Below are 17,295 nucleotides of genomic sequence, written 5' to 3' on the forward strand. Positions count from 1 at the left end.
TTGTATTACAAAAATGGAAATTTGTTGATATAATAAATCAAATTTATCGTTAAATAAAGGATAAATTAAATATAAAAAAGAGATAATTTACATTCTTGATTCAAATAAATCAAATTTACTCTGACAAAATACATATATGAAACATACAAACAATGAATATTTATATCAAAAGCTGGATATAGAAATTTTTATTACCTTAAAATTCTTATAAAAAAATAAATGGAAATTTGTCCCAAAAATCCAGATCTAATCAACTAAATTTATCATTAAAAAATTGAATATAAAAAATAGATAATTAGTTGATTAATTGATTATTCGTCACAATTTACTTGATAATTACCAATGAATGATACGAATAATTGTCAATGAATATTTATATTAAAAGCTTTATATAGAAATGTTTATTATCTTGTAAAAAATATTTCAAAATACAAATTTGATTAAATAATTCAAATCAAATAAATCCAATTAATCATTAAAAAAATAGAAAAATTATTAAACATAAAAAGGAATAATTACATTCTAGATTATTGATTACAATTTACTTGATAATTGACATTATTTTATACCTTTATAATTATCAATGGTTAATAGATTATCAATATTAATTGAGATCTAGAATTTTTATATTACCCTAAAATTGGTCTAAAAATATTTTCAAAATTAGGAATTTGTCTAAAAAATTATCATTATAAAATACATAAATGAAACATAAAAAAGAGATAATTATCATTATCAATTATCAGTCATTGTTTGATAGTTATCGTCATTTGATGCCTTGATAATTGTCAATAATATATATTTATTTATTTATAATCAAGCTATACATAGATTTTTTATTACTTCAATATTTTTATAAAAAATCAAATAAATAACAATTTGTCAATAAAAAATACATAAATAAAAAATAGTTAATTAAATAAAATTAATAGTTTCAAAACTTCTGCATTATCCTAAAATCCTTCAAGATTATCAATCATAATTTACTTGATAATTATCAAAGGATAGTTACATAAATCAAGATATATTTTTTTATTGTCCTAAAACACAAATATTTTATTTTTTTTTTTTTTAAGATTAAGAGAGTAAACCATTTTAATAATGTATAAAACATTCAACTTGTTCATTATTTATTATTTTCATATTCTAAATTACAGTATTAAATATTTTGATGAAAAAGTTCAAAATATATAGTTATTATTATTCAGTCTACTTATTATAAATATTATACTTTTTGTAAACCTGACAAAATTCTCAATAAAAAACCATCTAATGCATACGTAAAACAGTAGATTAAAGTGGAACCGCATTTTCGGTCGACTCCTGGCCATCCGTCATGCGTGCCCCCCGCGGGACCACGGCTCCGGCAAATGAACAAAACGGCCAGACAATATTGCACGCATAAGCCTGCGTGAAAAAGCTTATGGCGTATGAATTAATAACGAGATTAGCCCGAGTGCTCGCTATCTGTTTCTGTTTTCGGCGTGGGCGGTAAAGTGTGGGGCACACAATTGCGGGCCCCGCCAACTCCCCCGTGTGTTGTGCCACAACGCAGCCGGTAAATTGCAAAAAATATTCAACTGGTGCAAAAACAAAACAGTTGGATTTGGTTTTTTGATTTGCAATGTGGGTTTTTTAATAATATAGTTCGGCACTTTGATAGAATGGAAAATTTGTTTGTAATACAAATTGGCAAATGGACAAAATGGTTTAATTTAAAATTTTATTTCGAAGCTTTAATGACAGAGATTAAATTCCATAATTAAAGGGAAATTGTTATTTTGGTACAAATATTAAAAAGAAAAATACACGTATTAAATGTAAAAGCTGTTTATTTTTAAATTATGTGATAATGGATTATAGAGTATATAATAAATTATATATAGTACCAATTATTTATAAAGGATAATATAATAATATAATAAGTCAAAAATGAAATTTACGATGCACAATTATAAGCATAATCTGTTGTTCATAAATCAAAATATTTAACAATATTTAATTTCAACAATATTATATAATAAACCGCACAAAATGTTTCAGTTATCACACCAGCTTTCGTTTATTTTCAAACTCTTTCAGTGTTGGAAACTCAATATAAAAATCAACTCACACCACAAAAGGAGCGTCGAAGAATTTAAAATAACGAACTAACTTTATAGCTGTGTTAAAAACTTATCTCTGAAAACTTTTACACCCTAAACAATTATGCGACAAACAAAACAAATAAGAAGTCAATCGCAAAGGAAAAAAAGTATATTCATTGTGTTTAGTTTTAATTAATTTGGTTTTTATGTTGGATTAATACAATGAACTAAGTAGAATTTAATAGAATATTATTTTCTATAATGTATACTATATACTGCAGAACATTATTAAAGCAACTTTAATCTTGGAAGGGATTTTTAATGATTAAATCTGTGTCAGTTATACTGAAGTGGGTCCGACCCATTTTTGCTTCTGACACTAAATTTATTTAATTGTCAATTAGTTAATTAGTTAAATTACAATTAATAATTCAATATAATTTAAAAATTTCTTTTTTTTATTTATTTTTTTTATTGCTTTAAATTCCCTATAAAGATTTTTAAATGTGACAGACCGAATTCTTATTTATCTTTCGTGCACCCATCACAAATTTAAAACATAATTAAACGAGATGTTTGTTTCCGCCGTTTCAAAAAGTCGTTTGGAGCGCTGCCACAAATGCGAAAACGATCCGAAGTATTCATTATGAGCGCCAAGAAAATGTAAATAAATAGTTTTAATTAAACGTCGAGAATCTCGAGATAAGGGTGCTTCTTCGTCTTCTTATTTTTTGTCAGAGTTAAAATAAAACTTGATATTTATAAACTGTCGTCAGAACGGAGAGGTACAATTTAATTTAGTGTTCGCCCCAAGAAAGAAAAACAAATATTGTAATCTGCCTTTTATTGTTCGTTGTAAAAGTGGATCGTATTTCGTTCTAGACGAGGATATCATGTCAAATGTTTTACGAATGAATCTATGTACTTCGTTTACGTTAAACTATGATTTTTATTTTATTTTATTTTATTTTAAACACAGAAATCCTTTTAATAGTACTAAACAAGGAACAAGTCCATTTATGTGTGTAATCTTTGATCATTACATTAACACATAAACATAAATTTTGGTAGTAAGTAATGGACTAGATTAAGCTAATCTAATTTGATATTGTAATAATGAAATATCTATTTTGAAGTGTTACGCTTTGTAATTGTATTCCATTATCTGATTTATTCGTAATCGGGGCATTTGCAACTAGATGGAAACCAGAGAGGAGCCAGGCAGTATTAATTAAATAACTAATTTATTTAGTTTGGAATTATTGTAATTTACACCAAACGATTTGCTAGTTGATTAATAATGGAAACACGAACATTTCACTTAAAATTTAATTAGTTCTTATTGTTTTGACAGAATTGTATAGGCTGACTTTTTGGTTTGGAAAACTAATATTACATAATTAAATTAGTAACAAGTTTCATAACAAAAATAAATGAAAGTAATGAACTGGATTAAAATTTAACAAAATTTAAAATCAAATATTTAGCAAGATTTTTCATAAAAAGATTTAATTCAAATTTTGTCCAGTCAGTATAAAAAATATATTTTAATATTCTATACTTTCTTTGGCTTTTTTAGTTTCACAACTTATAAACATCATTAAAAACATTTAAATGTATGGTGTACGTATTCACAATATTCTTAATAGTTAAAATTAGTTCTTAGTAGGATTTATATTATTTTATTAAATAAATTCAATAAAAATAAACATTGTTCTCCTGAAAAGAGAAAAGTACAACATAAAACAAAAAGTGCTAATGTTAAATTAAGTAACATAGATTTAATAATCCGTTTCAAATTAAAGAAGCTATATTTATGTCTTGAACAGATCATAAAAATATTTGTAACATTTTGGAGTGTAAGAATATAGTTAGTATTTTAAATTACTGTATAAAAAAACAATATTAAATCAATATTATTTTATTGGTTCATATTAAATAAAATTGTTATGTCTAAAATATTAAACAATGTCCACTATTGTACATAACAATGTAATGTACTATAATTACCTGATAAATAAACTCAATTTTATATATTTAAGCTTCACACAGATTATTGTAATATTACTTTGTATTGTACAGTATAATAGGTTCACAATATATTGTTTATTCAACTAATTAGTTTCTATTGAAAGGCGCTTAATTCAAACGCATTACTTGTTTATTAATTAAATAACAACCCATTAGCTCCAATTTGCTACAATGGCTTTTAATCACAGTTAGTATTAATATATTAGAATATCAATTAGCTTACGAATTCAATATAATCCTCTTCCCAGATAAAATATAAAAGCTGCTGCTCGAAAATTAATATTTTGCTGATTGTTTGTTTTTACGAGCTCCTAAATTGAAACACCAGGATATTTCACCAGTTAATTACAACCCATACAAAGCAACAAACTTTATTCAAAACTGTTTAAATGTGTTACAAATTCCCAGCTGCAAACTAGTACGTACGGACTGTGACGAATAGTAATTTAAAAACAACGATTAACCAGGGACTAAAAACCAGGTGAAACTTATGTGGCGGCCTCGGGAACGACGTATCTCAACCGTACCAAAATCCGGGCGTGAAGAGTCCGAGAGATAAAAGTTTCATTTTCTTTTCGGTGGCGTTCACGGACTTATGGCGGCTTCTCGCCGTTCCCATTCGCATATAACAGATGTTTCGAGCCAGCTTCTTGTCGGGGCGTCGCCCGTTGCTGCGCTGTCCCGTCGTTTTTTCCATGCTCACGGTCCCCCATAAATTTCACACATGTTGGACCTTAATTCACTCGGGAATTAGATGCGGATTTATCGTTGTCTGCTACGTTTTCTTTATTTATTCAATTTAAAAGATTTACATGGCCGTTTAGGTGATGGGTTTATGCACGGCGACAGATTTCCAGCAAATGTAATTTGCTTTTGTGTCTTTTATGGTCCAGCCAGAGTAATAGCAGATGAATTGGTACTGTTTATCAGTTTAAATTATTATCCTCTTAAACTTTTATGTACAGAGATTTACAGTGGTGGCCAAAGAAATAGCACTCCTACCTTAATTTTAATTAGGAAATTTATATTTCATTTAAAATAATCACACTATTTTCTTTCTCCCATATGTATCCAATTATATTTTGAATCCTAACTTATATGACACAAATTAATTAAGTATTATTCTAATACATTAATATTCTCATACATTACATTACCTAATTATTTTAAATAATGGCGGATTCGCGGCCACAACAATAACCTTATACCTTCATATTTTTTTAATTACTGTATAAAATATCATCTTTTCCAGCAGTTCTATATAGAAGAATTATGCACAAAAAATGAATAACGAATAATAAATTTCAACATTATTGTTTTTCAATCTAAGAAAATGAGATATAAAATAACTACTTAACAAAATAATAGTTTTTTACAGTCATTTAAAATTTAATATTATAAAAAAAAAAATTAACAATTTGACTGTTGTGAAAAAAAAAGAATTAAATAAAATAATAAGATAAACAAATAATAATAATAAGAAAAATAAATAAATAAAGTTCACTAAAATTGATAATTGAAATATTTATTTGTAATTTTATTTAGTTTTTATTAATTAATGCATTAAACACATTAAGTACTAAATTAAATTTTTATTTCTTTTTAAAAGGTTTTTCTACAATTTTCAGTATATATAATTTTAAAATTATGACATAACTAAATATTTTGGATATGTTTGTTATGAAAAATGATAAATTGGCAAAGTTGTTTCATTAAATTTATCTAAAAAATAATTTCCATTTGTATCCATAGTGACATTTTTGACAATGAATGAACAATAAACTTGTAAAAGCTATAAATTTTCCACTGAAAGCTTTGTGGCTTTTTTCAATTATTCTTCTGTCAATTACCATGTTTCCTATAAAATTGTTAACTGTTCAAACATAATATCAAGTTCTTGTATTTTGATAACTTTCCAGTTCACAATTTCAAGCCAGCACCACCGAATGAATAAATTATTGTCCCCATCCAAATCCACCGCAACATCGACATCTTAACACAGATTTTATTCGAGAGTGTGCCCTCCAGTCTGCGACAGCCGCACAATTTATCACGACGGGTTCGCCATGCGTTGCCGCCCCCACGTCCGGCCTCCCGCCCGAAATCCGAAAACTCCGGGCGTTCGGTGAATTTGCGGGACGCGTCCCGACGATTCTGGTTGCACGCACTCCCGCGCCAGATTAACTCGTGCCGTTTAATCAGATCGGATGCGGGGGACAAAAAGAGATACGCATTAAGATTGGCGGGAATGTACGAGCGACCTTTGTAATCCGCGTCTTATGCGGCCCGGAGTCTGGCGGCTTTAGTTGTAGCTGATCCGGTCTGGTTTCGTATCTGCTGTTATTTTTACTGATGTAGCATGTTTAGCTTAGTTTTGTGGATCTGTGAATTTCAGTACAAAGTATGAACTATTATTTAATTTAAAGATGCACCTTGATGATAATTTTTTATTCTTTTTGAATTATTAATGTAACTAGTTGTAACAAATTTATCTAGAATAATTCTCCCTGGGTGTCATAAACACCGAGACGATCTTGAGCACTCGTGATGTTAGTAATTAACGTATAAAGTAAACGAATCTGTTATAATTAACTGCATCTCGACTCAACAATGTTTTATGTTCGTTTTTGTTTTGTTAATACAAAATTTGATGTTCAGAGCAGGAAGCGAAATGGAAAAAGACAATTTAATTCCGTATCTCTTCTAAGATATAAATAAAAACTAATTTCGCCGACTGTTTTTATGTTGCATCATAAAAAGAATATTACACTTTTCTGACTAAAAGTTTTATGTTCACAGAATAAGTGAAAATAAAATCCAACCGTTTCACATAATATCAAAATCTTCTAATAATTTAAATTGAACGTTAAAGTTTGTTTGCATCTGTTAAGTTAAAAGAATTACGAGCATCGATAGAAATACTATCATAACAAAATATCCAATAAAACTGACTTCTGTATTCCAAATTACTCCCGTTTAAAAGTTTTCAAAAGCTTTTATCTATGAAAATATGCATGATTTTCTTTTTGTGAAATTAATTGGTTATTATTTTCTTATTAACTTTCGTATTTTTAACGTAACTAAAATTGAAATTACTATTATACACTGTACCGCAAAATTATGGAATATTTGATAAACTTTGAATATCTTTTTTTAACATAAAATTTTAAACGGATGTTTATTAAATTATTAACTTTGACACTTTAGCCATATGGTATCCGAAAATTTTTGCCAAAATATTTGTTTTTGTCCGTTAAACAGAAAAAAACTAAACAAATAGTTCAGATTTAAATCCGATTGAAAATCTATGGGACATGGACAAGATAAGTAAGAAAACTTCAACCTGCATCAAACACTTATAGAATTATATTATCTTTTTCAATAAATATTAATAGATTTTCCTTAAAAGTGAATTCTTGATTTATTTTTAAAAAATAATATAAGAATTCCAATTCCAGAAGCCGTTTGAAGGTCCCTCTGATTATGTTGGTATAAAAAAAGTATCGTCGTCGACCTATAAATACAAAGAAATATACAATTTGCAATTATAGATCATTAATTACTTCAATAGAAATTAAGTTGGATTTAAAAAAAATCCAGATATAAACGCCTAGCTGAGTTTTAAGACATTTAAAATTAATTGTGTCGATTTCAAGGGTGTTTTAATTCACAGCCCTAATAAAATTCTTGAATTACAATAATTAATCCTTGGTACCCACGGCAACATCTGCCTCCCCTCTGATTCTTAGAATGTACAAGACAAATGGACCAAATCAAGTGTACCCCGCAGATCCTCCGCAAATGTCCAATGAATTTTCCAACGTGTCAGCTTTCCCTTTATGAATTACAAATGGCGTGGCGTCTGCAGTAAGTTAAGCACAGTCGGTGTTTTCCGATAAATAATACATATATCGCCGTCGGAACTACACGTGTCGGGGACGGTTTTACAACGGCGCGGCGCCAGAGCACCAACGCCAAGTCGATAATTTAAAGGCGTACTTTTGGCAGTGCGGTTTACGAGAGTTGCGGGTATTTATTTATTTATCGTCTCGAGACCCCCACTCAGGAAATTAAATAGTGAACGAATGAGTCTACGTAATCCCGTTTTGTTCAATTTCAAAAATTCCGACGGAGCCCGTCAAAAGGACCGAAGAGGAGGAAGAGTCAATAACTGAAAGGGGGAGAAATTCGGCGGCGGTCACTCTCCACGGTCCGTGTAACAAGTCCGGAATATAAGTTAAGTGAACCGCCAAAAGTTTTCGGCGGAGAAGCGCCACACAGATCCAGATATCGAATTCCCGACGGCACCCCGATTCCCCGTTCACCCCGTCATGCTCTGCGGCGATACAATCTCCAGATAAAAGTTGGCCCGCCGGAATTCGACCGCGCCAAACCGACCGCCACCCCTTGCCCCGGACTTAATTAGTATTTTTGAAATGCCCGCAGTCCGAACTATTGCTTTTAGTTTGGGCTTTTAGTTTCCGGAAGCCGGCTATACGTCAAACTTGGCCGGAAGTATTAATTGGGTTGAGTGTAAAAACACGCGTTCGCACTCGCACGATCCGCCACCTCCAAAACTGTTTTTACCGCCCGACGGGGTGGGAAGTTCGCGAACTGATATTGCGGCTTAGGAAATTGTGAGATGTTAACCACTAACTGTTGTTCAACTAAAGGAAAACCAGTGTAATGTAATATATCTGAGAGAATTGTATTGAGACAGTTTTTGAATGATTTTGTTAAAGAAATATATTATGTGGAGCGTATATATATCCCATTTTCAACTTCCGCCAACTCAAACTATGTTATATAAATATTTAACAAAATAAGCTACAATTTATTCCTCTTTTTTCTTTATTTCGTTGTTGATGGTTATGCTACTGAATATGTTTTTGAAGCTTATTTAAAATAAATAAATTGTTTTTATTATTTATGTGTTTGTATCCAACTTTCACTGACTCGAACCATAAAATATTTTATTAAATAAAGAATAAATTATTCCATTTTTTTTTTTTGTTTATATATTACTGAGGAGTATACTACTGAATCAGTTTTTGAAGCATTTTTTAAATAAATTAATTGTTTTTACTATTTATTTGTGTTCGTATTCAACTAATTAATACTGACTCGAACCATAAAAATATTTAATTAAATAAAGAACAAATTATTACTTTTTTTTCTTTATATATTTGCGAGAGGAATTCAATTGAGTCAGTTTCTGAAGTCTTTTTTAAAGAAATGTTATTTTTATTGTGTGGATTATGTATAAGTCCTATTATCAACATTCATAGACTCAAAATATATAAATATTTAACCATTTAAGGCACAAATTATTCCAATTTTTTCTGTTTATATATTATTGAGGAGTATACTAATGAATCAGTTTTTAAAGCATTTTTTAAATTAATAATTGTTTTTATTCTATTTGTCTTTACTTTAACTTTCACTAAATCAAACCATTAAAATATTTAATTAAATAAAGAACAAATTATTCCATTTTTTTCTGTTTATATATTACTAATAAGTATACTACTGAATCACTTTTTGAAGCATTTTTTAAATAAATAAATTGTTTTTACTATTTATTTGTGTTCGTATCCAACTAATTATCACTGACTCGAACCATAAAAATATTTAATTAAATAAAGAACAAATTATTTCTTTTTTTCCTTTATATATTTGCGAGAGGAATTCAATTGAGTCAGTTTCTGAAGTCTTTTTTAAAGAAATGTTATTTTTATTGTGTGGATTATGTATATGTCTTATTATCAACATTCATCGACTCAAAATATATAAGTATTTAACCATTTAAGGCACAAATTATTCCAATTTTTTCTGTTTATGTATTATTGAGGAGTATACTAATGAATCAGTTTTTAAAGTATTTTTTAAATTAATAATTGTTTTTACTTTATTTGTCTTTACTTTAACTTTCACTGAGTCAAACCATTAAAATATTTAATTAAATAAAGAACAAATTATTCCATTTTTTCTTTATATATTTGCGAGAGGAATTCAATTGAGTCACTTTCTGAAGTCTTTTTTAAAGAAATGTTATTTTTATTGTATGGATTATGTATATGTCCTATTATTAACTTTCATCGACTCAAAATATATAAATATTTAAGCATTTAAGGCACAAATTATTCCATTTTTTTCTGTTTTTACTATTTATTTGTGTTCGTATTCAACTAATTATCACTGGCTCGAACCATAAAAATATTTAATTAAATAAAGAACAAATTATTCCTTTTTTTTTTCTTTATATATTTGCGAGAGGAATTCAATTGAGTCAGTTTCTGAAGTCTTTTTTAAAGAAATGTTTTTTTATTGTGTGGATTATGTATATGTCCTATTATTAACTTTCATAGACTAAAATATATATAAATATTTAACCATTTAAGGCACAAATTATTCCAATTTTTTCTGTTTATGTATTATTGAGGAGTATACTAATGAATCAGTTTTTAAAGCATTTTTTAAATTAATAACTGTTTTTACTCTATTTGTATTTACTTTAACTTTCACTAAGTCAAACCATTAAAATATTTAATTAAATCAAGAACAAATTATTTCATTTTTTTCTGTTATATATTTACGAGAGACTAAAACAAGGCACAAATTTTTACAATTTTTTTCTTTTCTTTAAGACTTGCAAATTCGATATGATTTCTCCAAGAAAATGTTGCAAAAAAACTTGATTGATTTACCAATTTAATGGCAACGAAACTTCAGAGAAGTATCGTGATCTGTACCAATAATCTTTCTCATAAATAAAATAATCAATCACGGTGGCCCAGAAGCGGCGTATCCTAAAATAAAATCCTTTTCATCAATCTGCCGGAAAGTCATTTTTCTGCCTATAATCAGACATTCGTTCTGTCACATTTCTCCCGAAACTTCTAAGCGAACATATATTATAAATTCACATAATTATGGTTTATCTGTTACTGTCAATTTGACAGTGTCAAATAATTTCGATTCCTCGAAGGCAACAAAAACGTAAGTCGAGTCGAGAACACGTACATACATTACACAATATCGCCGAATATTCCGGGCGAAGCGACGGATCATTAGAATTGGAAATCACAAGTAGGCATTTCGGCAAAGCCACTCGACGTCTATAAATGATATTCCTCCGACACTATTTCCTGAATATGCAACCATGTTTATCGCCGTTATGCAAAACGGGAGGCGAATTACGCACAAACGTCTACTTATCATCCGGATTCGAGCGAAAGAGCTTTCATGTTACCAAACGACCGGGGAACATCCATACTGGAGCAAATCCCGAAATCTCGCAAAGAGGTTTTCCTGTTCATTTCGAAGTGCAATGATGCAACTCGCGGAAACAAAAGCAACGAAGATAAATGCGCCGAAATACATCATGGATGTGTAATAAAGTTGTTGGTAAACTTGAGCGCATGGATCTATTCACTGCGGTTGATTCATCTACATTTTGATGCATGTCGAGAAATAAATCTTAGCTATTTACTAACATTTCCTGGAGAATAAAGTCTGTAAAATCGGAAAATTGTTTTATTTTACACTCCACAATAAACTGGGTGCTTTATGTTTAAGGCAGGAGCTGTCATGAGCCTTTAAATGGGCACGTTACCAAAATATATCAGTGCGAAGCCCATAAAGAAACAATATAAAAGATCCCACACAAATGAAATTCAACGTTTCCAGTTTACTCGAGCACAAAAACACAAACTTCGATTCATTATGGACATTAGAGAACCGTTCCGAAACTCGTTCTGGAACAAATTGGCGCCGAATTGCGATGTTTGCGAAACCGCGAGACGTAAAGGTGTAAAACGAATGCAATAGTTTTTCGGAACGTTTTAAATAAGTTTCCCGTGCAGTTCCGTGGTACGAAATCGCACAACGCAATTTAAAAGTAATCTTCCGTCGCTACTGTAATCACGTTCCCATTTTGTCTGTTTTATGCGCCGATGGAACCGCCACCCGTATTCCCTCGGATTGAGACAGTCTCATTTGTTTCTCACAAGGCCACCAATCTGTTTTAACTGCCATGTGCAACAACTTTGCCTCTGAATGCGGCGAACTTAAAGTGAAGCTGGATAATGATGGTAAGAGAAATCGAGACTAATTTAATCTTAAAAAATTAAATGTGTTAATCAGACTAATTTTATTTAATAGGTATCGATAATCCTTATTAATTTACAAAAGGTTCCTAAGGTTAATACCTTAATTTAAAATTGATACAGCGTCATGTAAAATATATGTACAGTACCTGTAGTGTTATATTTATGAAGATTTCTATAATTTCGATCAATCGATATACTCAGCAACTTGTATTACGTTGAACTACTATTACTCAAAAAATGTCGTCAAATGTACATATGGATACATCAAGCAATTCTGCTCTGCGTCTACAATCTTCTTCAGGTATGAATGTGGATGAAGCCAGTAGCTCCCAGTCATATTTTGAATATGAACTGAATTCATCATCTTCCTCAAGTGTATATACCGATGAAACCAGGAGTCCTTCCCAGTCATATTTTGAATATGAACTAAATTCATCCTCTTCCAGTGCATATACGGATGAAACCAGGAGTCCTTCCCAATCATATTTCAAATATGAACTCAACTCATCTTCTTCAAGTGCGTATACGGATGAAACCAGGAGTCCTTCACAGTCATATTTCGAATATGAACTCAATTCATCTTCTTCAAGCGCATATACGGATGAAACGAGGAGTCCTTCCCAATCATATTTCGAATATGAACTCAACTCATCTTCTTCAAGTGCGTATACGGATGAAACCAGGAGTCCTTCGCAGTCATATTTCGAATATGAACTCAACTCATCTTCTTCAAGCGCATATACGGATGAAACGAGGAGTCCTTCCCAATCATATTTCGAATATGAACTCAACTCATCTTCTTCAAGTGCGTATACGGATGAAACCAGGAGTCCTTCGCAGTCATATTTCGAATATGAACTCAACTCATCTTCTTCAAGTGCGTATACGGATGAAACCAGGAGTCCTTCGCAGTCATATTTTGAATATGAACTCAATTCATCTTCTTCGAGTGCATATACGGATGAAACCAACAGTTCTTCCCAGTGGATGAAACCAACAGTAATTTTTCCTCGTGTAGACACTATCAGCTCTTTTCATCACTACTCTCAATTTTATCATGGAAATAAACTAAATTCCTCGTTCTCCTCAAGTATGAATATGGATGAAACCAGCAGTTCCATTCAGTCACCCATTGACTTAACTGTACGTAATTCCAAAACTTCAAGTGTGGATACGGATAAACAGAGGTTGTTTATAACAAGTGTCGATATGGGTGATTCACCAGAGCTTAATACAAATGTGCAACTCTTGATGATAAAAGGCAATCCATCCTTCTACACAGGAATACCGCGAGATGTATTAGAATTACTGATGACATTTACTTCCAAGTGCGGTGTTAGTGAACGGGATATTTTAATAACCTTAAAGAAGATTCGCTTGAACGATACATTCGAAAGGATAGCCAAGGATTTTGGTTTAAGTCGAGAAGACGTCAAGAAGATTTATACGGATTCCATTGGATTAATTGCAGATTGTCTAAGACAATTAATATTCTGGCCAGATATGTTGAAGGAACGTTTGCCTACTCTATTTAAGCTACATTATAACAAAGTAGCATCAGTGTTAGATTATTTGGAGATAACACCACCTACCAAGCTTGATGAATCTTGTTCAGATGAAGAATGCTGCCCTACATACAAATATTTAATTTCTTGGGCTCCGAATGGTTTTATTAATTTCGTTTCGAGTGGGTTTCGAAATGGAGAAACTGATATGACTATTTTAAGAAACTCAGCTTATTTATCTGGAAAAGACCAGGATATGACAGAAGGAGTGGAGAACACTAATCATGACCTGCAGACTTTGAGGAAGCATATAGAAGCCTCAACGAATAGACTAAAAGAATTTCATTTACTATTTCCTTATTCTCCAATTGAAGTTGAGACGTTTGAGACTCTAGATGCCGCTGTAATTATTGTCTGTGCAATTGTAAACATTCAGAAACCAGCTCAATAAAATAATAATGAAAAAGAATTTGTTTTATTCATGTAAAATAAATGTGACATTTGATAGTCAATGTCATGTAAATTGCAGTATGGAGAAAAAGCCGGACGTTCAGAAAAATGATGCAAGTGAGTCTATTTATGATTTTGTTGAGGTTAAACAGTCAAATGATCAAAGCGAAATATCAGTGTCTGAACTTGAAGAATTAACTAACAATGAAGCATCTTTAAAACAGAAACCTCAAACACAAGGAAATGTTGAAAACGTTAAAGATGAATTGAGTAAAAAGTCTAAAGAAGAAAACGAAAAGAAAAATACAGCATCTAAAAATTAGTTTGAAAGAAAATATTCTTGCCTCAATAAATTCAGTTGATACAATTAATTTAGTTATTTGTTTATATGGAAAGGCGAACACAAAGACGAAATACAACAAGTAACGTATGTTAAACAGAAATTATGTCTTTAGCAACGTTGGTAACTCACAATAATCTTATTAATACAGTAAATAATCACTGTAGCTTAAACTTGCTATCCACTTTGGACTAAACAGAAAACAGGTAGGTATATAAATCACTTTTGCGTTTTGCATACACTAAGCCCGCGAGTTTATCGATAACCGCAGGCAAAACGCAGATAGATGCCTCCGGTATATTAAGAGAGAGTTTAAGCGGGTCCGCGACCACAATAAGCCCGTGATTAATTGCAAACACACACGGGCGGGTCGGGCTTTCCAGATTGGGGCCATATCGCACTGAATAGACGTCTAATTTGGTGGTTCTTCGTTGGAAGATCGATGGCCAAGTGAGAGGAGATAGATAGCGCAATCAAAGGCGAATTCATTGAAAAGTTTTCGAGAGGCGGCTACGTGTGGGAGTGCGCTGATTTATTTTATTATATACTTATCACTTGTGCTTGATAAAATTTTATCTCATCTTCAGTTCATTTAATAACTGTTCGTATAAACACCACTGATGTCCCCCAAGACTCTCGAAGGGTGGCAGTGCTGAACTGCATTTCCAATTCACAGCGACAAGAGGGCCATTGACTGTTGGTCAAACAATTAATCGGTAGCTGGTGCGTAGTCCACCCACCAAACGGGAAATTGGCCCTTCCACCACACACACACCTGCATTCTCGACAACCGCAGCCAAACGGCGACGACGAAAGAGGGATTCCGAGACGCAAATTGCCCCTTAAATCACGCCTGGCTTCAATTACAACTGCACCTAACCCCGGACCACGGGTTTCGACGACGTCGCCAACGCCACCCTTTCAGGACACCGAATCCCCCCGGGCTTTTGTAAAGTTTTCCCTTTAATTGCGCCGCTCCGGCGATAAAATCTCATTTTCGTCAGCTAAACGGCCTTTGTCAGAGTCACTGGGTCAGCCCTTTGATTTGGTCGGAATAATTACGGGCGAAAAAGTCGCAAAACTATTCTGTGGGGCGGCGTTCGTATTGGCATTCGGTCGGCGCATTCCTGGAGTGCGCTGACCATATTGAAGCAATAAGCCAATTACAAGACAAAAATTTGGGGATTTATCAAGAGAGGCAAGAGGATTGTTTCCCTAATAAATTTTAAACTCTAATTAAATGCACTATTTTTGAGAAAACTAAAAATACTGGCGAGAATGGTGATTGGAATAACGTTCAATAATCAATAATAGGCACACAGATAGAATTTGGATGAAGAGGCAGGAGGAGTTTTCTTCAGTAAGCGTGAAGTTTCACTTACGTGTACTATATTCTCTAGAAAATTAAAACTACTGACAATGATGATGTTTGGAGTACAATTCAGTAATAGTTGAAATTCAGGGTTTATATTACTAGTTACCAGAAGAGAGGCAGAACTTTTTGTCATTTTCTTTGAAGATTTACACTATTTACTTGAGAAAATTAAAAATACTGACAATGATGCTTTTTGGAGAAACTTCCAATAATAGTTTAAAAAGGCATTACTTTTTACCAATTACAATCGATCAATTAGATAAATTAATTATCAATTAAGATAAGGAGTTACCGATACAAATAAAGTAATTTTTCTCATTCACAAATTGATGAAAAGGTCTTTATTATAAAATAGTAAAAAATAAACGTCAATGAATTCCTACGTTGAATTATACAAACGTCATTATCAACACGAACAACATTTCCAATTTCAATTAGACCTGCCTGAATGACGCGGCCATCAAAAACAGAATTTATTACAAATACAATCCGCATTTTCCGCAGACGTGGAAAATTGAATCCGTCACACTTTTCTAATTAACCGAATTGCGATGCATTCAGAATGCCCCGCTTGTTACCTGGGCCCCACGAGGAAATTAAATCGTTCGACGTTACGACGTTACAATAAGTAATCGCTTGAAGGTTTTGTAATCTGCACCCTCAACCCACCCACTCTCTTTTTGCCACAGTTTTTCTTTGGGAATTATTATGTCCCGGACTCCGTTTATTAATTCGCCTTTGATATCGGGAAAATAAAAACTCGCCTCCATCATCGCTGGGAAATGACGGAAATGAAAATTCATAAATACCTGAATGAGAAGCCGGAGATGAGATTTTCAACATTGTACTTTATTATTTTGGTGGTGACGCGTTTATGACTGAATTCCTGGCCAATTTGACTTGAATAGATTTATACTGATTTTTTCTTTACGTTTGAATTTGATTGTGTAGCTTTTTTGATTGCATTGGGGAAGATTTATGGTTCAGTTTACGTTGAACAGTCGCTTATACATTGTCGAGACTTACCTGTAGATTTGGTGGGCAGTGATCTAGGAGTTCTAGCATGTGTCGAATATTTTGAGCATCCTGAATAACAAAATTGAGCTCCATGTCGAATTCCCCGCCTACGAGCTGAAACAGAAGAGAAGGTTAATTGCAAAAATCATCCAGGCGTCTTCTGTCACTTTTAAAAATAATAGCCGCCACCGACGGGGCCGACAAAAACCCGTCATTGTGCCGTAAAAATTGTCGGAACGTCGGAAGAGACGTAAAAAAAAGTCAAGCGTCATTGTAATGGAAAAATTATGCGTACAATAATCTCCGCCGTCGACTGGAAATTAATGAATAAGTAACAATAATGGGGCGAGATTATGACGAACCGGGCACAATAACTGCG

At 31.9% G+C, this 17,295-nt stretch overlaps 1 protein-coding gene across 2 annotated transcripts in view; it reads right to left on the reverse strand.

Moving 5' to 3' along the window:
• The window catches only part of LOC109605407 (neurobeachin), a 285,559-nt gene that overhangs the window by 202,465 nt on the left and 65,799 nt on the right, over positions 1 to 17,295 (reverse strand). For both annotated transcript variants that reach the window (XM_049969628.1, XM_049969627.1), the window contains exon 2: positions 16,926 to 17,030. In XM_049969628.1, the coding sequence (XP_049825585.1) occupies positions 16,926 to 17,030 (105 nt within the window). The remainder of the gene's footprint in view (positions 1 to 16,925; positions 17,031 to 17,295) is intronic.

This window comes from Aethina tumida, chromosome 7 (assembly GCF_024364675.1).
Source record: "Aethina tumida isolate Nest 87 chromosome 7, icAetTumi1.1, whole genome shotgun sequence".
Taxonomy (NCBI): Eukaryota; Metazoa; Arthropoda; class Insecta; order Coleoptera; family Nitidulidae; genus Aethina; species Aethina tumida.